At 41.0% G+C, this 22,079-nt stretch overlaps 1 protein-coding gene across 2 annotated transcripts in view; it reads right to left on the reverse strand.

Annotated features, from left to right (window-relative positions):
- The window catches only part of etv4 (ETS variant transcription factor 4), a 33,109-nt gene extending 11,314 nt beyond the window's left edge, over positions 1 to 21,795 (reverse strand). The window contains exons 1-4 of one of the 2 annotated variants that reach the window (XM_029457128.1): positions 21,515 to 21,795; positions 20,881 to 20,971; positions 20,664 to 20,711; positions 15,243 to 15,296 (exon numbers count right to left, since the gene is read on the reverse strand). In XM_029457128.1, coding sequence (XP_029312988.1) covers positions 15,243 to 15,296; positions 20,664 to 20,711; positions 20,881 to 20,971; positions 21,515 to 21,571 — 250 coding nt within the window. In that variant the 5' untranslated portion in view covers positions 21,572 to 21,795. Of the gene's footprint in view, positions 1 to 5,399; positions 5,858 to 15,242; positions 15,297 to 20,663; positions 20,712 to 20,880; positions 20,972 to 21,514 lie in introns of those variants that run through there. The other variant, XM_029457129.1, reaches the window with a different exon arrangement.
- Positions 21,796 to 22,079: the final 284 nt, after the last annotated feature.

Consider the following 22,079-nt stretch of genomic DNA (forward strand, 5'->3'; position numbering starts at 1 on the left):
GTTTGCGTTTGTGCGTGTGTGTGTGTGTGTGTATTAGCAATCTCGACTAGTCTGCATCTATGTGCGCGCTTGTGAATGTGTGTGCTTAAATGTGTATCTGTGTGCAGTGGGTGTGGAGCTGACGGAGCAGGCCACACTGAAAGCTCAGCCCAGGTAATTACATACTGCCGTTCATTCACAAAAAAGGAGGTGAAAAAATGTCTGGCTGACTGAATAAGGCCGGAGATGACTGCTACACCAAGGAGAGAGATAGAAAGTGAAACGCGAAAGAGGAAAAATAGAGTGAACAAAAAGTGAGAAGAGATTATAGTGACATAAACCAGAACCAGCCTTGAGGATCTGCTGTTTCCTCAACTCCCAAAATTGATGAAGTTGGGTTAAATTAGTTGTTTAAAACTAGAATAAAAAGATTTTAAAGGGTTAATTTTAGTGCTGACGTGAACATAATTATGACATTAATCTATTAATCGTTTTATTTATAAAAAGGTCAAAATGCATTGACCTGATTCCTGCTTCTCAGATACAAAGATTTGCTTTGTAATTAATTGTAAATGGAATAAGTTGAGAGAAAAACACTTTGGGTTCTGGGGAATTTGAATGGCCATTTTACTGTATTTTCTGATCATTTCTAGACTCAACAGTAATAATTAGTAACTGCTCTGGTTTCACTTTTTTTTTTTTTACATGTACAAGCACAGTTGATTTTTAATTGTTATTCAAAATGACACCGAGTACGTAGTGATGACAATGGGATCAAACAGCTTAGGTAGGTTATCTTTCATGAACACCTACATAATCCTTTGTGATAAAAGGTTTTCAGATATCATTTCTGCTTTAAAAAGAACAAAACCTTTTCTGTGGCTATTCAAGTGTTTATCTCACCGTTTGATTCTCATTCCACTTTGACTTAAAATACATGCATACAATTACAAAGTGAGTGGAACAATGAAAACAGCGCCACTCATCATCATAACCTTCCTATTTTTAGTCTGTACTCACTCTCCCATGGCAGGCAGGCAGGTGAGGAAGTGTTGGCTTTAGCGGAGGATCAACAGGATTAAAGAGCATTTACCCAGATTTCCCAGACATATGCGATGGGATTCCAGTCTCCTCTAAGTCTCCGACAGCTCGTCTGCGAGTACACAGAGGGTGGCACATGACTGCCTCTCTAATAATACTAGTGTGTTTGTCTATTGACATTTCCCCCCCTTTCTCTGCCATGGTCATGAACTGCAAACAATCCTCAGAGAGTGTACACTCACAGTGCAGCCAAGTAGAGCCACTAATGCGATTGGCAGGAATATCTCCCTTGATGTGGCTCTCGGTTTATGAGGATGTTCCATTTCAAACAGTCCTGCCTGGGAACAGCGTCAGCTGTGTGTGGAGGGGTCTGTATGTATGCGTGTGTGTGTTTGGCCTATTTGTGTGTGACCTTTCTGGATATTAATTAATCTGGTAAATGAGCGTCAGACAGCTTTTTTTGTGTTTGTGTATTTGCCTACGATTGTAATTGTTGCCTGTTGCGTCGCTTGCTTTTCTAATTAGATAGAGATGGTTGATGTTCCGCTTCAGGAGTAGGAATAAGTAGGAACTAAAGAGAAAATTAAAAAAATTCTTACATTTTGAATTGCCTTATGATGTAAGACTTGGGAGTCTACGGCCATGCTAGCAGCTCTTTGAAGTTGTACTTCATCATGACAACATTCTCACAATGATAATACTAACATGCTGATGTTTAGCAAGTAGAACTTTTACCATGTTCATCTTAGTCATTGCAAGTATTGGGTTATAAACCAAAGTATATTTGGCAAATAAACATGTGACCTTATGGTGGTGCTAGAGCAAAGTCAGGGGATTACTAAAGTTAATTTAATTCATCCTCTTGCGTGCTCAAATCATCTGTTCCGCTCATGATTCTGTACAAATCTAATTATGCTCTAATCAATGTCTGTACACTCTCTGAAGGTTGACTTGCAGACTGAGTAAAATGTTTTTGTGCTACCTCAAATCTTTTGTCATCAATATCGACATGAAAGTCTGAAACAAATTTCATTGCAATCCATCCAATAGTTGTTGAAACATTCTATTAAAAAAATACAAACGTCAAACTCATGGTGATCCTGTAACTTTTCCTTTTGCACCACCAACATCATCAAAATATATCATCTGGCCACTTGCGTGGCTAAAAAGACAATTTGTGAATTAATCTCACATCCAGTTCCAAGAACAGTCCTTAAATTGAAAGGAAAACCTCTGGTCTCCACCAACTATTACAAGCTATCTGGCATATCACAGTAAATCTGCTTGTCCAAATGATGTCAAATTTGCTGCTACAGTTTATAAGGTGGTGACAGTCTTGTAAACGGATCCAGGGAGTTATGTTCTTCAGGTTCCCGTCGCTTCCTGCTTTTATTTGGGGCAATATGACCTCCTCTAACGGCTTTGTTAAATGTTACATCACCCTTTCAGTGAGATCCTCATATTTCATAGTTTCTTTTCTACGCCAAGGGGGGAAATGGTCGCTTCATGAACTTAAGCACAGCGAGTAAAAAACCTGAAAGGTGTTTAGAAGTAAAAAGACAGACACAGTACACAATAGCTGTTTTAAAGCAGACCATTTTGAGATAACACAGAAGGGTGTACAGTAAAGTATATGCGAGTATTTAAGCGAGTGCCTGCGTGCATGCTCCTAAGCACTTTCTCCTTCAGCATTGGGCGGAGCGTGGCATATTCCCAGCACCTCCTAAACTGATAAGGTCAAAGGCTCCTTCCTCACTCCAAACTTCGTTGTGTTATCTTCTCCGTCCTTATTTTGTGGTCTTCTTTGCTGCCTCCCATTCACTCCCTATTCTGAGCGCTACGTATAGAGATGAACCCCAGCTAAAGGCAGGGTGGAGATGGACTTATACATATGTAAATGTTGGCTCTTAGAGGGGGAGGATGCAGGGTGAAAGGTGATGGTCATGGTTGAGTGCTTTAGGAAGTAGAGGGCTCATTACATGGGGGGGATCCCATTCAACAGACACCCACCACAAACAAATCGCAGGAGCAGGGATGGCACCCCCACACACACACACAAACTCACACATACTCTTCTCTACACAATGGGCCCCTCAACTGAGCCATACGGAGGTAATGTGAACATGTCGGGAAACACATTAGATTCCTAAAAAACACAGACAGCACTGACAGAGAGATAAACTATAACAACCTGTGCAAAAAGATTTGGTTTGCACATGAATAATGATGGTGGTGATACATTAAAATGGACAGTTCACCCCAAGCTAAAAGAAACCCTACATTTCCTCTCACCTGTAGAGCTATTTATCAATCTAGATTGTTTTAGTGCGAGTTGCTGAGTGTCGGCGATATCGGCCGTCTGCCTTCTCTCCAATATAATGGAACTAGATGGCACTCGCCTTGTGGTGCATTAAGCGCCAAAAAAATACATGACCTGGTTACTCAAGATAATCCACAGACCTTGCTGTCAGCAGTTTCATGTAGGAACTCATTTCTTTGTACCGAACTACACCCAACAATCGTAATATCGCGCAGAAGGAAGCGTGCATCTACTCATGGACGAGAGGCTCGTGCTCACTCGTTGACGGGTGTAGTTTGGTAGAAATAAAATAGTTCCAACATGAAACTGCTCCCTGCTTTCTGGAAATGGATATTATTGTTGAGGATGTATTTTAACATCGATAAACAGCACTAATAGGTAAGAAGGAAAATGTGTATTCAGGGGTAAACCGTCTGTGTTTTATGAATTTGAATTTGAAGTTTTTAGCTTTTTTTGTACCTAGTTTAGTATTGAGAGACAACATTAGGGAATTAAACGCTCATGTATAGCAATCAAAACCTTTTAATATTAATTGTGAATTTTAAGCAGTTTGACGAGATCTCACTATGAACTCCCCCATCTTATTTTAGACAGAGTATTCCTACCATTAAAGGCCCTTGTGTCGGGAAATCCAATCTGAAGACAGCAGTGGATCTGGAGAGTCTTACATTGGATGTTTATGTACGACATGGCCAAGTCTTAAGCCTCTGGAAGTCTGCAATACATGACAGCCTCGCTCACAATAACTCATTGGACCTCAGCCCGAGTGTCAAATAGGGCGACTGGATCTTGCTAAACCGAAGAACCTGAGAGCGTAACGTAAATACACACTTAATGGGTCCAATCATACAAATAAGATTCAAGCCATACTCTTCCAAGAACCATCTCTGGGCTATCTGGAGATTGTAATCTCACATGATATGCATTGTACATGTTAAGTGCAAGCGGCACAAGGCCTCAGTATGCTGTACAGACCTACAGTCTATGGTAGACACTAAAAGCAAGCTGGAAAGCTGTAACAAGCTACACCTGGTTCCCCCACTCTTGCCAATTGATCCCTTATGTGGTGATGGATCAATAAAAACAAGGATGCCACAATGGTTTTAAAGGTTAAAAAAGAGGCTATTGATTCACATGGCTTGCAAATGACATTAGTTGCTTAGCTGAATACATGGCTCCATTGTGGTGAGAGGGAGGCGTAATAGGAAAAAGCAACAGTGTAATTTAAAAGTATTTGACAGTCAACACATGCATTATATGTTGGATATAACCTATACTTTCATGCTAAATTTAAAGTTCTGCACGCAGTGACTTTCTCAGACCAAGTTTGGGTGCTATTTGTTAGTTTCTTGATTTGTTTTTTATGGACACTAGCCTAAATGTTTAGATGGAAATAAAAAGCTGACAGCACAGTATAACATTTTCTAAACTTCTGTATGCCAACTACACAATGAAGAAGACAAAAAATATATTTTTTATATTTTATAACTGAGGAACAGATAATGTTATGACTTTTTGTCAGATTTTTTTTACTCCAAAAAATCACAGGCATACGTTGCAATGAGAGCAATATAATAAATTAAACTACAAATTGATACATTCAGTGTTCAACAACGGACGCCAATACGACCGGTGTATACACGTTGCCATTACAACACCGGAAGTCAACATTTGCGGAAGTGTTTTCTTTATGCAATTATAATACTTGTTGTTTACTGTCGTGCCGGGAACTTTGTTAGTGAAAACTCATTACTATGTAGTCTTTTTTGTTACAATCATGACGATAAGGATATATTATACCGGAACTGCCTCTGCCACTATTTGAGCGTGCTCTTTCTCAGTTAACGCTAGTTAACAGCAGTTAATGCTAACGTACTCTGCTAAACTAGGCTACTAGCTACATTTTAGCAAGATAAGTTGCCGAAACTTTTAACGTTATCTTCCTTCACGATAAGCCTTCTCAATGGCGTTTTTAAGTGAAAAAAGACAGAATATTACACACTTTGATGCAAAGCGCTATTTCCCACACAGTTCAACGTTAACACACGTGAGCACATACCTGGTCTCCTCAACGTTACTGCTCAAACCCCCGGTTGTATCCGCTGTCAAGTTTAGGTAATTTTAGCCGAACAAGTCCAATTTCAGCACGTTGTCCTGCTGCTTTCATGTTTGGTATTCTTTACAGAAAGATGCGTGAGATCCTGAAAGCCCGTTCTTGAACACGTTTCAACCTTATCCGAATACGACGCACACGGAAAGCACAATAAAGAGTCTTCTCTGACAAGCTAGCAGTTAGCCTCGTTTCCCCTGGAGAACCACTTTACCAGAGGTTTGGTTTAAACCAATATCCCGCGTCTAGTGGGCACCAAGGTGTTTAATCTCAAATAAATCTCCATAACAGACTTTTATATGTGTACAGTAGGCTATGTATAATCCACATCGTTCATGGTAACTTGAATTACTATCTTTTTGTTGGCCTTCTGACAACTACGAGCAAATGACGACTAAACAAACAAACAAATTGCAACTCCACTTTGCGCATGCGCATTGTTTTCCCACACAAAGGGCACTTGACATTATTGCGTCTCCACATAGCGGCTTCTCCAGCAAAGAGAAAACACAATACAACTTTTACATTTAGCCACTGGCCTTAAATTGTAATATTTATGGATAGTTTCAGTAACCAATTGTTTTATGTCATGCATTAATTCAGAATTATATTCATTTCTAAATTCCACGAAAACCACACTTTTTTTATGTTGCCAGCAGGTGGGGCTTTACAATAAATGACCCATGGCCTAATTATGTCTAAGGGATGTCAATGATAACGTTGTCTACTGGGCAACATCTGAAATTAATCTCCATCCAAAATCTAACCTAACTGAATTAAACCAAAGTGGATGATTACGATTAGATTGCCCTGATATATTTAACTGTAGTTTGCAGTACTACACAGTGGTATTTGTGCCCCTGACTACTTGCAACCATAGCTGGCCAGTATTGCTGAAATGTAGCATCTGTAGCAATGTAGGCCTGAAGATACAATAAAGTGTCAAGTGGATAAGGACAAATGTAATGAATGTTATAATGTATTAATATTATAGAATGAAAACATTCTCATTAAGCACCTCATAACTAAAACACAGGTTTTAGTTAACTGAGAAGGGGCAACAACCTAGAACTTCAGTTCATATGGTTACAGTAAGTTAGCAATATTATGAGAGCACAAATTACCAGTGGTGGAATGTACCTAAGAACATTTACTCAAGTACTGTACTCATGTACAGTTTTGAGGTACTTGTAGTGTACTTAAGTATTACAGTTTGTGCTACTTTATTTACATTTATTTGACATCTCCAGTTACTAGTTATTTTGCAGATTCAAATAGATTTTTTTCTTTTTTAATAAATGACTATATATTGTTATAGATTAAAATATAAAGCAATTAAAATGAGCTCCACCTTTACCAGCTACAACATTAAAGTGATGTACACATTAATGCATGAATAATTATTATACAGTGACTACTTTTATTTGAGTAAAGGATCTGAATACTTCATACAAACTAAGGAATCAGTAAACACGGACTACATATGTGTATGTACAAGTTCAAAATAAATGAACCCCATTATACATTTCTTTGTTTCATGTGGTGCAACAAATGTCAAAAGGTCCCACTCATGTCTTCACTCCATTTGATCAAATATGTATTAGTATTAGGCTTTGCAGGTTATAGTTCAGTGGAAATATTCAAGAGAGAGAGAGAGAGAGAGAGAGAGAGAGAGAGAGAGAGAGAGAGAGAGAGAGAGAGAGAGAGAGAGAGAGAGAGGGGGGGGGGGGAGGTGAGATACAGAGATAGAGAGAGAAAGAGAGAGAGAGGGTGAGATAAATAGAGAGAGTGAGATAAATAGAGAGAGAGGGGGAGGTGAGATACAGAGATAGAGAGAGAAAGAGAGAGAGAGGGTGAGATAAATAGAGAGAGTGAGATAATAGAGAGAGAGAGGGGGGAGGTGAGATACAGAGATAGAGAGAGAAAGAGAGAGAGAGAGGGTGAGATAAATAGAGAGAGTGAGATAAATAGAGAGAGAGGGGGGGAAGGTGAGATACATAGAGAGAGAGAGAGCGAGCGAGCGAAAGAGTGAGATAAATAGAGAGAGAGAGAGAGGAAGGTGAGAGAGCAAGAGAGAGAGAGCGAAAGAGTGAGATAAATAGAGAGAGAGAGAGAGGGGAAGGTGATAAGAGAGAGAGAGGGGGGAAGGTGAGATACATATATATATATATATATATATATATATATATATATATATATATATATATATATATATATATATATATATATATATATATAGAGAGAGAGAGAGAGAGAGAGAGAGAGAGAGAGAGAGAGAGAGAGAGAGAGGAGAGAGAGAGAGAGAGAAATAGAGAGAGAGAGAGAAGCGGTACAATATGATCCAGACCGTTTCGACTGCAGAGTGTATCCAGTCATTCCACTGATGCATGGAAACATGTGCTGGACATGTGTGTGTGCTTCTCAGGTCACTGCACAATCAGGAAGACAGAGAGAGAGACAGAAAAGCAGCCAGGCCAGCATTGACAAACTCATCCTCATCTCTGAGAGCCAACAGGCCCAAGAGTGGCTTCAGTATCTGTGTGCTCAGGGAGCCCAGGAGTGTTGCATCCATTAGTGTCTGCTCTATCTGATTTACAGGTCGTCCTCTCTCATCTGATAATGGTTCAGGCTCCTTGAATATTTAAAGAATGGTTGTCAGATACCTGCCAAACAAGCCTAACGAGATTGATGGAAAGTACAATGCTATCAGCGAGACAGATGATTGGCCGGGAAAGCAACGCGGCACTTCTCACAAATGGGATTATGTTATTTATTTATTATTGGCCGTTAAAAACGTTTTTGGTTCATGATGTTGTGTTGGCGAACAGGATGTAGGTCTGAATGACACCCATCATGAAAAAGGCAGTAGCAAAGTAAAAAGAAATTGCAAACATCGAAGTTTCACTTCCCTTTTGTCAACTGGAAATAGACTGAGGTATTTTTCTGAAGTGATGAGAATGTTCACTCAGCAAATGAGAGTGTACAGTATATTCACTTTGGTTATTGTCACTTTTGAGGAAATACAGTTGCCAGAAACGATAATAAAACATCTTTATTATTTGTGCAGTTCATCTTTATTTCTCTTTCCTTACTATCACAGTTCTTTTCATAGCAGTCTTTATTACCTATTTGTACAGCACATACTTCTTTATATAGCCGAAGGTGTTCATTTATTATATACAGTTCATTTTGGGTTTGACTTTTAGTGTTACAGTATATTTATAAACCCTGACATTATAAAAGAAAGAAAAAAACACAAAATATTACATTAATCTTCACATTTCCACGGTCTTGGTAGCATCATGGGATCACAATTTTCATCGGTAAATGTTCCAACCTCTCACGTTTTCCCTATTGTCCACTTCACTTTCAATTGTGCCGCGTTGGCTTTTTATAAATGGTCATTGACCAGTCATAAATCTTGCTTCTCCATTGCTGTTTCGTGGACCGATACAATACATCCCTGTCCCGGGACATGTGCAGCGAGAGGGACATCCCGTCACAGGCGAGGGGTGGATGTAATTAATCTGGTACAATATTGACTCCTCACTCTCAATCCCTCTGCACCCAATATAGCTGTCCCCTCTTAATGTTTAATGTAGCGATCGATCCACCCCCTCACTGTTACTGAAATTATATAATGAGCTCCCACTGCCCACCAGGGTATCGTGGACGTGAGGAGAGGATTGTGTGTGTGCGAGTGTTTCATTTGTTTGCCTTTGTGGCAATGCATGCCTGTGCGTGTGTTTGGAGCAGGCGTTTCAAGGCCAAATCTGGTACACACACACACACACACACACACACACACACACACACACACACACACACACACACACAGAAACGCCAAGACACCTTGCTTGAAATGATCAGCGCACATGCCACATCCACAGTTCTTCCTGCGCTTCTTGTAACCTCCTCCTCACCCTCCCTTTCACCCTCTCTCAGTTTCCTGATCAGGATCTCGACCGTAATTCTTGACGGCACGTTTGACTCGCTCTTACCACTCTCCTTCCCTTATCTGCCTTCATGCTGATTTATCTGTGCTTTATCTTTATCAAGACATCTATCAACCCCCTCCATCTCCTCTTACTCCTCTCCTGGATCAGCGAGGATCGATACGGCCGTACGCTGGCTCTCAGCTACACACCTACTGGTCTGTGTCAGCAGGTTACTACAAGGTCCAGCCTCTGCAGCCACCTCCTCCACTCAAGTGCAGTGTGTGTTTAATGTGTGCGTGCGTGCGTGCGTGTGCGTGTGTGTGTGTGTGTGTGTGGGAGACTGTCAGGCATGTAAAAGTGGAAAACAGAGTGAGATCCAAGTATGAATGCTGGCCAAGAAAGCAGAGCAAAAACAGCTCCTAAACGATAACTCAGATTTGTTAGAACTTGTGTTTTATTTTCATATTTTTGGCCATAATTCTTAAGGGTCATGACAACACGTTACTCACTAAAGTAATTGCTCAGATATCGTAACATGGTGGTATTGCTACAACAAAGTCAGATGGAGGATTTAGGTTTAGGGTTGAAACCATAGTGTGTACATAAGTGGAAGTAGTCAGCCAATGGTTTTGTGGACTAACGTTTTGAAGCGTGGAGTTTGGCATCTTGTCCATTGCCATCTTGGTTTTTGGAACCAGAAGTGATACGAGAGGGTGGAGCCAAGTAAAACCGAATGCTGAACAAGACATTTTCAGGCGATCAAAATGTTAATATGAACTTTGAAGAACTGATAATACTGTGAAAGGGTTTAAGTTCTAAGATGGAAAAAGACAACACCCAAACTGGACAACGCTGTGGTGGCGACTTGTCAATCACAAGGTAGCAATGCCCTATGTAGCATACCCTGCGCTGTCGTCTATTTTACTCTAAATAGGACCATAATTTACAAAATGAACATCATGCTATAAAACTGTCTATAAACTGTGATGGATGGTTGAAATGGAAAGTTTGGGTAATTATTTTACAATTCAGCCTTTTTTCTCTTACAAACAAGTTTGACTAACCCGGGGGGGTTTGTTTACAACCTGTCTGACCTTTCTTGTCCCAACTTTTCTTTTAACCAAAGTCGCTGCAATCTAGACAGCCTTTATACACGGTGGCGATTTCAATATATATAAAAAAGACGCAATTTCTTTTGTAATAATGAGTTTTTGCACTGCGAATAAAGGCATCAATCAATCACGTTGTGTGGAGAGCGAGGATTATAAAACACCAAGCAAGCAAACTTTATTACTCCTTTTCAACCTTGACAAAGGCCGCACATACCAGATCCACTCCTTACGTTTTTACTTTTCACGAAATATATAATATATTCGTAGGCGAGTATTTAGCATTTTTGTGTGGTTAATTAGTGTGATGACTGGACCTCATCACACTGGACACACTCCCAGTATCCCAGTATAAGTTCAACTACTGTTATTCTTATGGCCTCGCCCCTTCTCTTTCACAGCATCTGTTCCCCTCTTTGGTCTGCGCTCCTTCAGACAGAGAAAAACATTCCAGCTGCAGAGAGCAGAGCTGTCCTGCTGGAGTAAACACACCAACACGGACATAGAAATGCAAAGGCATTGCATATGAGCATTACAGGGATGTACCTACCACCACACACATGAACACACACACTCTCTCTTGCACACACACACACCTCGCTTCACTCTCCTGTAATAAAACACACACTGCCGTCCATTCACAAAGCTCTGCTGCTGACACTCGGGCTGTGCTGCCTGGCTCAAATCCCTGCGGCCCCCTGGCTTTGACAGGGCTGTTCTGAATCAACACGCAGAAGTACAGCTTTTACTTCCCCACTGGAAGCTGTTAAACGCCTATTACTCCACATGCCTGACCTTTACAATTCCTATTTTCATTGCACTTGATGGACTAAAGATGACTAAATAATGTTGTAAACTAACAGTAATCTTTAGGTGTTGTAGTGTCTTTTTAAGGACTCTAACTGAAAAAATAAAAACTCTTTGCAAGATTGTAACTACACCAAAGAAAGAATTGTAAATAAAAGCTTATTCGATAAAACAGGAGGACAAAAAAAAGCTTACATGTTTAAAAATGGTTGTAGTCAGGCTGACAGAGAAATAGGCCTGCACCTCTCTTAGGTGTTGTTAGTGGTGGAATAACATCCCCCAATGTCATGAATGAAGGTTCACTCCCCTTAACTCAATGTGCTGCCTCAGCCAGTCTTTCACAACCAACCCATTCATAAAACTGCAGGGCTGAAGTTTGTGAGTGTGTGTTAGCGTGTCTGTGTGTGTGTGTGTGTTCACCAAGCCAAGTGTGTTTATGTGTACGCATGAGTAAGTGGATGAGAGGCTGTCAAAAGAAATCATCTGTCCACGTAAGAGAAATCAACCATTTCACTCAGAAGGAAAACAAAACACTGCAACAAACAAAGACGTGGAAGAAGACGAGCGAGCGGTAACCACTATCCATGCATATCTGGCAGGCACCTGGCTGTTTTTTTGCGCACTTTGTTGCATAGCAGCTGTATTTTGGAAAGTGGAGAACACAGAGCTGCATGTTTCTCTTTAGGGGAGAGAGGGAGTTGGAGCGGGAGGGGCTCAAGTCGCCCATCACCCCATGCTCCAAATAGGGCCTGATTGGGCCAGTTCTGATCCAGAAAAACAACCCAAACAAGAGGAAGGCTGTGAATTCATGACAAAGCAGAACACACAGAGCCAGAGAGACACACTGCAGGGAGGATTTGGTTCGAGCTGGGTTACTGGAACCTTTCCTTTCTCTTCTTTCCCTGTTTTGTTCTTTCTTTCTTTTCTTTATGCAACTTTTTTGATTATTGCTCAATCATTTCATTTATTTTATTTACACCAAAATGCTCGACATAACCTCGTTCCAGCTTCTCAATTGTTTTCTTTGTCTTATGTGACGGTGAACTGAATATCATTGGGTTTTGAGCAGTTGTTGAGACAAAACAAGCAACTTGAAGATGTTACCTTGGATTTTAGGAAAATGTGATCCAGATTTTATAATATTTTATGGACCAAATGATCAATCATGAAATTGAATTGCGCAGCACCACTGCATCGTACACTATAAAAAAGAAAATGTTGCAAACAAACCAGCACAAAGACGATACATGATTAGATCAAATGTATATTTTAACGATTGAATTGATGTAATAATGAGATACAATAGAAAAAAGGAAAAAAAAGGGCAGACTTTGAAGTTCTTTCTTTTTCTTCTCTACATCCTCTCCTCCATTCTCTTCCCTCTTTTCTTGCTTTCTCTCCTTTGCTAAACTTGCTTTCTGAAAAGCACTGTAACGGCATTCTATAGCCACAACTTCCTATATAATTACTGCAAGGCACAAAACTAAACAATCGTCCCACACAGCCCTGAAATCGCTGGATTAGTTCACATCTTGGAACACTCAATGTGTGTGTAGAGAGAGACAGAGAGAGGTAGAGAGAAAAGGGGGGGGGGGCGTCCAGATTTTTAAATTCGTGTTCAGACACAGGAAGGGAGGGAGGGGTTTGGAGTATCCACTTGGAGGGGAGGGGGTGTCAGAGGGGGGGGATCTGTAGTACTGTAGGGCTTTTTTATGAATGAAGAGCGAAGGAGAGATCAGCGGAGGACTGAGAGAGAGAGAGAGAGAGGGGGGGGGGGGAGGCACACTTCCTCTTACGCACGCAGGGAAGAAAATTTATGAATGGGTCACATCTCTCGAGCAGCTCCAAGTGTAAACAACATACTTGGACAAAGAAGAACGATGGCAGTGCCTCGCTAAACGCTCAGGCGCTGGCCTTTTAGTGTTTTTTTAACACAAAAACTAAAGTAGTGACATGTTCAAACAATTTTAATTAAGTATCTGCACCATAAGTTTGACTGACACCTCCATGTGGTTCTTCCCTGCGGGCAGTGAACAGACAAAGGAATCAGTCCGACAGCCTAGCGTCAGGCGAGGAAAACCCCTGAAGGTGCTGTCAGCACCCGAGAATGAAACATTAATCCTCATCGCCTCTTGATGAGCGTGAGGTTTAAATCACATCCTTCTTTTTCAAACTTCCATGCAGGGCCAATCAACATTAGTTCGATGGAAAAAATATGGTGCACTGTTATCACCAATGGCTCAATTACCTTTACACACACACACACACACACACACACACACACACACACACACACAGGCAGGTCATAAAGTACATACAAGTTGCATGTTTGCATAACCTTCCCTCAATGGCAGCCTGCAGACAGAGCATGCATGTTAGCTGTGAACCGGGGAAGAATGGACCAGATGAGATAGATTAAACAGATGTGCAGGTATTGCACAATGCCCCCCCCCCCCCCCCCCCAATCTAGCATTTCAACATGTCCCAGAGTTTTTTCCTCTCTTCTTTTTGCCATTTATCTGTCTCCCTCTTTCTGTGTCTCCCCTCTCCGTCAACACCACACCCATGCAGGTAACAACCTGACTCAGTAAACAACAATGTTTAATTTTACCAGGGCGCCGTTTCAATGCAAGCCTCAATTATATTCCGGTCACCTGGGATTAGGGCTTTGCTTTATGCTCTTTTTTTTATGCGCTAGAGTTTCCAAAACAGGTGAGTCACCTGTTTTTAAAAACACTGTGAATGCCTTTCAGCTCAGTATGGGAAAAGTATTTTTATGCTTTTAATAGACCACATACACAATGTAGAACAAACACAAAGATGAATATATTTCTAATCGCTTGTCAGCTTCAATTTTTCCCCAAATCAAAGCTGAATAGAGACACTCAACGTGGACTCTGAGCTATTGACTGCGACCAGCAGGGACACTGTCTGTCAACGCGGGAGTGTCTCCGCTGCATATAAGTGAGCTGCCCGTCAAACTGAAGCCCCTGTGACCCTGCAAATCATACCCTGGTCAACCGTTAGCAGAGGCCTGACAGCTGATTGGCTGACAGGTCAGGGGGTTAAGTAGACATGACCCCTGTGTGCCCTGGGGTTCATCTGCACTTCCTGCTGCGCATTGTTGGCCAACAGACAGCGACAATGTTGCACAGAGCATGTGTCACCGAGGGGCTGAGCAGCAGTGACTTGGAGCTGGTTAAATCACATGATGTTTACACACAAAGGACACATGGGTTTCACTGAGAGGAAGTGCCTTTGACAGGAACTGAAAGCTGTCAGTTTTACTTTGGAGATGAGATTATTCTTGACGTATTTCAAGTTCTCTCGCTAAGCATTTCACTGTCATTGCTAAAGATGGAGAAGCCTGCAGTGCCTTGAATGGGACAGAAAAAAACTGTTTGTACTCCCACCCAGATCCTGAATCGCCATTGTTAGGACACACAACAAGAAAGGGAAACTCATTCAAATAGCCTCTCAGTTGTGCAGCCCAGGAATTTGCTTCTCTATTTTACACCTTCCGATTTTTACTGGTTTCCTGGGCCGTACCCATTCAGCTTTTCAAAGGCATGCAAATAGATGACGGCAGCACATAATGCCGCCATCCAAATTCACTTCATGATGACTGGCTCATTAGGCCTTGTGTAGCTTTGTCTGCCAAAGAGATTACTGTAACATCAGCGAGTTACAGTATCCCCACCTAAGCCTCTGGCGGTGTCACAGCCCAAATCTGACCGCTGGTTTCATCCTCACTTTCTCATGACATGCATACTTTAGCTGGAATTACACGCGCAGGCCAATCTGAAAGATGACTGAGACAGTTGCACAGATCAATGCCCGATTGAATGAACTTCTGATCGGTGCAATATATGGTCAGAAAATCCAATTTTTGGCACAGACACACGTGGTCAGAATAAACAGAAATTGAAATTACTCACAGTTCTCAGAGTGGAAATCCGGAACAAACTGCTCATCGCTGTCAGGAACCTGAGCTGAAATTAGAAGAAAAAAAGAGCAACTATAATTTGACATTATTATTACATTTTGGACAAAATCTGACCTTTCTCTTTCCCTCCCTCGTTCGGTCTTACTTTTTCTCTTCCTTGAAATCTGAGTCAGAGCCTTGATGTCAAGAGCCAGAGCTGGGCTTCACTCAAGGCAACCTTCACTTCATGTTTCTTTTGCAGCATGTCAGCACTTTGCTCATCTCATAGATCAATACACAAGAACATGGAGCTCCTGAATGCCATGATGATAACCTGCCAACCTGGTTTCCCTTGTCTTAAGATGAGAGATTTCTGCCACTTATAACCACAAGTGGTCTTTAAGTATGGAGACCCAACGTTTTCAATATGTAATAAACGATCCAAAATAAAACCATGAAATTGTAAAATGATTCAATGTTTTTTAAAGCTCAGCTAATTATTAAGAAATGTTATTTCATCCTGCTTCTTTTCACAATAAAAGTGTATATTACAGGTCATTTACTTGCACATTGCTGCTTTTTATCACAAAATCGTTCTTATGTCAAGTCAATGTCCAAGATAGGTAAAGTAATTTCCCCCCCACTTATAGCACATCCTATTCCAGACATGTAATGCCAACTCAAACTAGTCAGACACCTGTACACCAACGGTCAAGTTTTACAACCAGCTGTCAACCAGGTTCTTTTTATCTCCTTTGTCAAAATCCAGACAGACTTAACAGGCTGTTCTGGCTAAACAAGTGAGGAAATCTGTAAAGCAGTACGAACCAGCTATTCAGATTCATCTTGTCCAAAAGTGTTCGGGACTCTGTCTAACAATCTAAAGGTAGTCTGGATTTCATCTGCAGCGTAGATGAGGAATCGCTTTTATAGCGGATAGAGAACAAGGAGATCAGACTCAAGTGAAGAGGAGCAGGCAGTGAAACAAGAGCAAGTTAAGGTTAAAAGCTTCTTAGATCCGCAGTGAATCAGTTTGTTTTCTAAAGCCACACTAATATTCACACTGCAGCTCATATATCTTATTGGTTGCGATCCTGTGATGCATGAATGTAAGTGTCACAGATGATGTACAGCCAGCTCACAATGATTTGCAAAAATAGACGAGTCAATACAGTGATATGGAATGTGTGATATCTTGATCTGATCTATAATTACTTGCGATGGTGCAGATTTCAGTGGCCAAAGATGAGAGACTTTCTTCTAATGAATCTCATGTAGGATCTAACTGAAGAAGCACAGTGAGTGACGCTAAGGCCAGGTGCAGCAGCGAGCCACGTAGACACTATTGTAAAGCTCTTTTTTTGAAGGAATCCAAACCCATTCACAATTGTCCTTTTGGAACTTTGGACATTGAGTCACACATACAAGTCAGAAAAGCCCAAATAAATGTGACTGGCGACACCCTAGTCGAGGTGAGGAGGTCACATTCACACACTTAAGCGGGATGGGGGACTACCCCTGAATTAATTAACTAAACATAAACGTAGAGCACAACCAGGGCTCGCAAACTTTTAACCTGGCACTACCTCAGCTCAACAAGTTTCTGGGTTTTTAAAAGTGTTTCCATTGCTTGGGCCTCACACTTACGTCATGGTACAAGCTAACTGGTAGGGAAAAGTTGATGGCTATCATTAAATATCATGAACTCAATCAGGGGAGTAATGGGCTACAAAACAAAGTGGTACCATGTTGCGGGTACTTTAGCACCATTCACCCACTAGAAAGACACAAAGGATCATAAATAATAGAATTTCCTTGTAGATTTTGCTCTTTCCCCCCCCCCCTAGAAGTACTCATTTCAAAATCCTCCATGACTCTGTACCAAGGGATGTGATTGTAACCTCACCCAACAACCGAAATCTGGCCATCTTGTCTCGCACTTCATCCACCATTATGACAACGATACACAACACAGAGACCAAAACTCACGAGAGAGCAACAGAGACAAAAAGAGGAAATAAGAAATCCAAATCCACTTTCTTGTCGTCACACTCCTCTTTCCTGTTCAGAGGAAACCGGATGATGGCGTTTCGGAGCATGTTCAGATAAACGACATCGATTTCTTACACAACGCCACATCCTGTGTCTTACTATACCATAATAATATTAGCCCCTTTTAACTTTTCAGTCTATCGCCCTCAGGGGGAGAAATAAAACCGCTGAATGAGACAGAGCAGGGGCCAATATTTAGTTCTGCAGATCCAACAATCAATCATATCCACTAGTTTCAACATGTCCAGAACGGAACACGCTGGACCTCATAAAGAGGCCGGAGAGAAGACATGCGGATGATGAGCATCAGACAGAATCGTAACCCTGCTGTGTGTATTTGTGTCTGTGCACTTTCCTGTCTGTGTGTGTGTGCATGAGCGCTTGCATGTGTATCTGATTTGTTTCCAGGAACACCTCGTCGGGGGCTTTGAGATGCAAGTCAGCACAAGAAGGAAAGTTTGTTTATACGAGCACAGACGCATGTTCTCCCCGATGCTTCCAGGCACCTTGAATGACTTTTTTTTCTCTCGGTGGGAGATCCTGGGAGGAACTAAGCAGCCTCAGTCATATAAACCTAAAGGCCAAAATGAGACAAGATGTGACAAGCTCCTGAACTCTTGCCATTCAGTACTTCACCCTCTCTGTCTCTCTCTCTCTTGCTTCCGCTCTCCTTTGGCGAAAAAAGAAGAGAGAAAAAACTCCCTCCAGCTACCCAGCTTTTACAATCTTGGTGAATCCCTCACAACTGCAATCAGTCATGATAAGGTCTTTAATTAATGCAACAGGAAAGGAACGGTCTTAGCCAGGGAAGCTGAAAACAAGCCAGTACTTAGGGTTAAATAACACTTTGATAAAGTTACACTTCCATCTTTCTGTCCTGCTGCTTTTTTTTTTGTGCCTCTGTGACTCAACAATAAGCAACCACCCAATTTGTACATAAAATAATGTCTACTTTTAAAAGGGTCGGTTCTCCAACATCACAAAACAATATACTTTCTCATTTAACTTATAGTGGTATAACCTAGTCATGTAGAGAGTTTTGGTTTTATTTGCTCAGGTTTTTAGATATCAGTGGTTATGAATGTGTTTACAAAAATTTACATTATTACATTTTTTAAAACAACAACAGCAAGCCCTCTTTCCAGAGACAGTCCTCGCTATTTTAAATCCTTTATACGACTCCTATAAAAGGAGTTTTCAAAGGGACTATTTCTTTAACAGAAAGTAGTACCAGTGAAACAGATCACACTCACAGTAAGGACGTTGTTTCTGATCCGTTTTTTCAAAGTTTCAAACACCACCAACTAAATTCTAGTCGCCACCATTGTAGTGATGTGGTGGCATAAATCTCAAACACTCAAATCCAGCCTGGGCAAATAAAACCAAAATGATCCAAAAGACTATACCATTATAAGGTAAGTGAGAGAAGGGTGGCCTTTACAGTGAAATCTGTGAATACAAATAGGCTCCAACTTTGAAGTGACACCCATTGTTGCAGTTTTATGGTCTCTGGCTCTGCTCTTTGTCTGCTTGAGACGCTGGTGTGAAGCGAACTTGCTGGTGTTGGCGCTGCATGAGAAAAGGTGAGAAAGCTAACGTGGACACGGCATTGTTTTCCATAAACAGTAGCTGGCCGGGGAGCGGGCTTTATTTAAATGTCTGGTCTTCCCACACATAGTGGTCCACTTCCCTTTAGTTTGCTGATCTGCTGTATAATATGACTTAAAGGCTGGGACTCCTCGTACTGTTTTAAAGTGACATGATTGAAATTCTGCTTTACCCATAACAACACCCATACACTGTATACTCCATTCATGAGAATAGCATTTATATTGAATATACAATCTTTAATAACTTTCCCTCCAGACAACTAAAAAGTACTCTGAAAGGTGTGTCTGATATGGTTTTTCCACTAAAAAAAGTTAAAATGTCTTAATACTACATCAACAACATAACTCCAAGACACAAGATGTCTCCCACTTCACTGAAAAGACACTCGTATGAGTTCGGGCCGAACAATAAATCGGTATTTTATCAAAATCACAATAAGAACTACTGCACTAATGAAATTGCAGGAAGGGGGCAATATTTGTTAAAGAAAGAATTATATTCTGAATGAAGTATTGTGGTCCTGCAGAGCTGTCTCAGCCTACAAATCCTATTCTACAGACTTAAGAAAACAATATTTGTTTGGTACAGATCCTCACAAGAAATCACACCATGATCATTTCAATAATATTGTTAAATAAAAATGAGAATAATAATGCAGCAATGATCAATCCCTTGAATATCGTGACGCATATCGCAATAGTAAAATCATAGATATGTTTTTCCAAATCGTTCATGGTGCTAGTAAAGTTACATTTTGGACCGTAAATGGTTTCCTAACTACAGCAGTTATCACAGATCTCCTGTACAATCATGCTTTAAACTCAGGTGAGCAAAGAGAAACTTTCCTTCCTCAGCAGATGAAAGGTAAAACAGCCTTCAGGTGTAAAACTCTGCACAGTGAAGCGCAAACATCAGTGACAATAAGCAACTTTAAACAGGATTTATCAGGTTGATGTGTTTCACATTAAATGTCAAAAACGAGTGGCATTTCCCTTTAAACCTCCACATCAAAGCACATCAAAGCAACTGACACAACTAAAATTCACACCTCATGGGTGCAGTTCTTACTTTAAGTACCTTTTAGACCCACATTGTCCTCACATTGTTGTGCATCAAAAACGCGGACACAATGACGCACAGCTCGTGTTGTTTTCTCTCTCTTGACATACAGTATAATTACTCTATTAGGGCTTACATCATCATTGCACTTATTAAGTCTACTGGCTGACAATTGCCTGTGGCTGGGCCTTATTTCATCGCTATGTGCCTTTGAGTGGCACAAGCCAAATAGCCCGTTTGTTTGCATTGGCTGCCGGCTGGCACGCATGCCAACATGGCCAAAATAGGACATTCTGGAAGCTAATAATGTCCCGTCTGTGTTCTCTCTCTCTTTTTTTTTTTTGGTATTGTATGGTTTATGAGCATGTGGGTTGCATCAGACAGTTTGGGACGGCAGCTTAACTAAGGAGGTCATCTTTTTCACCAAAGCATTCATGAAAGCATTTAAATATAAGTGCATTAATAAGACATTGTTGTGTTGGACTGACAGAAAACGTGGAAGCAATGAGTGTTTAAATGGACGATGGAAAGCAGCATATATGTATAATACCGTAAGAGTTTAATCAAATGGAAAAGAAGAGAATATATTTTTCATCTCTGTGTTCACCAATCTTTCCAGAGACATCATAAAACCTCTTGACTGTCATTAAAGGGGAATTCATCATAGAAAAGTAGAAATTATGAGGAAAAGCAGCCTGCAGGCAGATCTCACCTTCTGTGAGCCATGTCTCTTGGAGTTGGCTTAAATCCTGGAAGAGGTCTGAACAGAAAGAGAAAAAAGAAAGAGTGAATAATCAGCACCTTGCAGAATGATAAGTTAGGCTCACTAATATCCTCGTGATATTTAAATACATAAACTAGTAGCCTCAGACTGACATTGCCTGGAGTTGATAGACCATGATGTCAACATGCGTATTCCATTACTTTACCTTCGGATTCCTGAGGGGGTAATTCTGTGTCCATGTATTTCCTTTTCGCTGCCATCAACAGTCTATTTAGGGGCCCATTTCCATGCGACTTCTGCAAAACCCATAGATGTTAACAGAGAAGTGAGAAACAGACTCCAATAGGGCACATCAGTGTCAAAATGTTTAATGTGGCATGTGTAAACCACTTGGACACATTTGACCAAAACATAACAATGTGTAATGAGCTACAAATAAGAGCATACTGCAGCTATACGTGAACATGAAGCTCCTCAGAAAACAACACATTTCTCAGTTGTGGAGGCAATCTGGGAAAAACAAACGCGCTGTTTGCGTCTGAAGAAAGTGACCATTTGGCAAACATTGACACGTTCTCCAACCGAAGTATCCCACAGAAGAAGCCCGCTGACAAACATCACTATGTGCAGTACTTAAGCTTTAGTTTGTGAGGATTTTTTGTTAGTTTGAAGCGGGATAAGAAGTAGTTTTCTATCGCGCGCACACACAGCTGCTTCAGCCAAAACTCGTGCAGCAGACGCGAGACAAGGAGAGAGAGAGATAAAGCCCGGTAGCAGAGTCATTAAAAAGCAAGCAACAAAACAAATTGAAGTAACAGAAATAGTATACCCATACGTACATTTGCTAAAGTGTAAGGCACTTGCTGGTCCAAATATCCATCCATCTTATAATCCATCCGTTAACCGTTTGTGGTCATTTAGGCTGAGTTGATCCACGCAGCCTGCAGGGAGAGGAGGGAGCGCTGCTTGTGAATGGAGCTGCGTGGAGGCTGCATGCATAATGAGCTCCATTCACAAAAAATGCCGAGGGGAAGTGATGGCGAGTGATTACCCAGCAGGCTGCTGTTCTCTTTACAAATCTCTTATTTGTGTGTGTGTCTGTGTGTGACAGACAGCTCGTCACATACCTCTAAGTTAAGGTAAAGTTAATTTTACACCTCAAGCACCGCTTTCTCCATTTTTATTTTTGTTGCAGAATAACGCAGTTTCTTTGGTTCCTTTGTGTTATAAGTGGCGCTTTCTGATTTTAAAACATGTCTGACGGGTCATAAAAAGTGTATGAATTATGAGTGTTATTTAGTAGACTGTTTCTCGGGCTTTTTGCCACGTCTGCCCAGCTCCACTTTCTTTAGGAAACAGTCCAGCGCTGCTGTAACTGTGACGGGAAACAGATGTAGCGCGTTT

Source organism: Cottoperca gobio, chromosome 19, assembly GCF_900634415.1.
Source record: "Cottoperca gobio chromosome 19, fCotGob3.1, whole genome shotgun sequence".
NCBI lineage: Eukaryota > Metazoa > Chordata > Actinopteri > Perciformes > Bovichtidae > Cottoperca > Cottoperca gobio.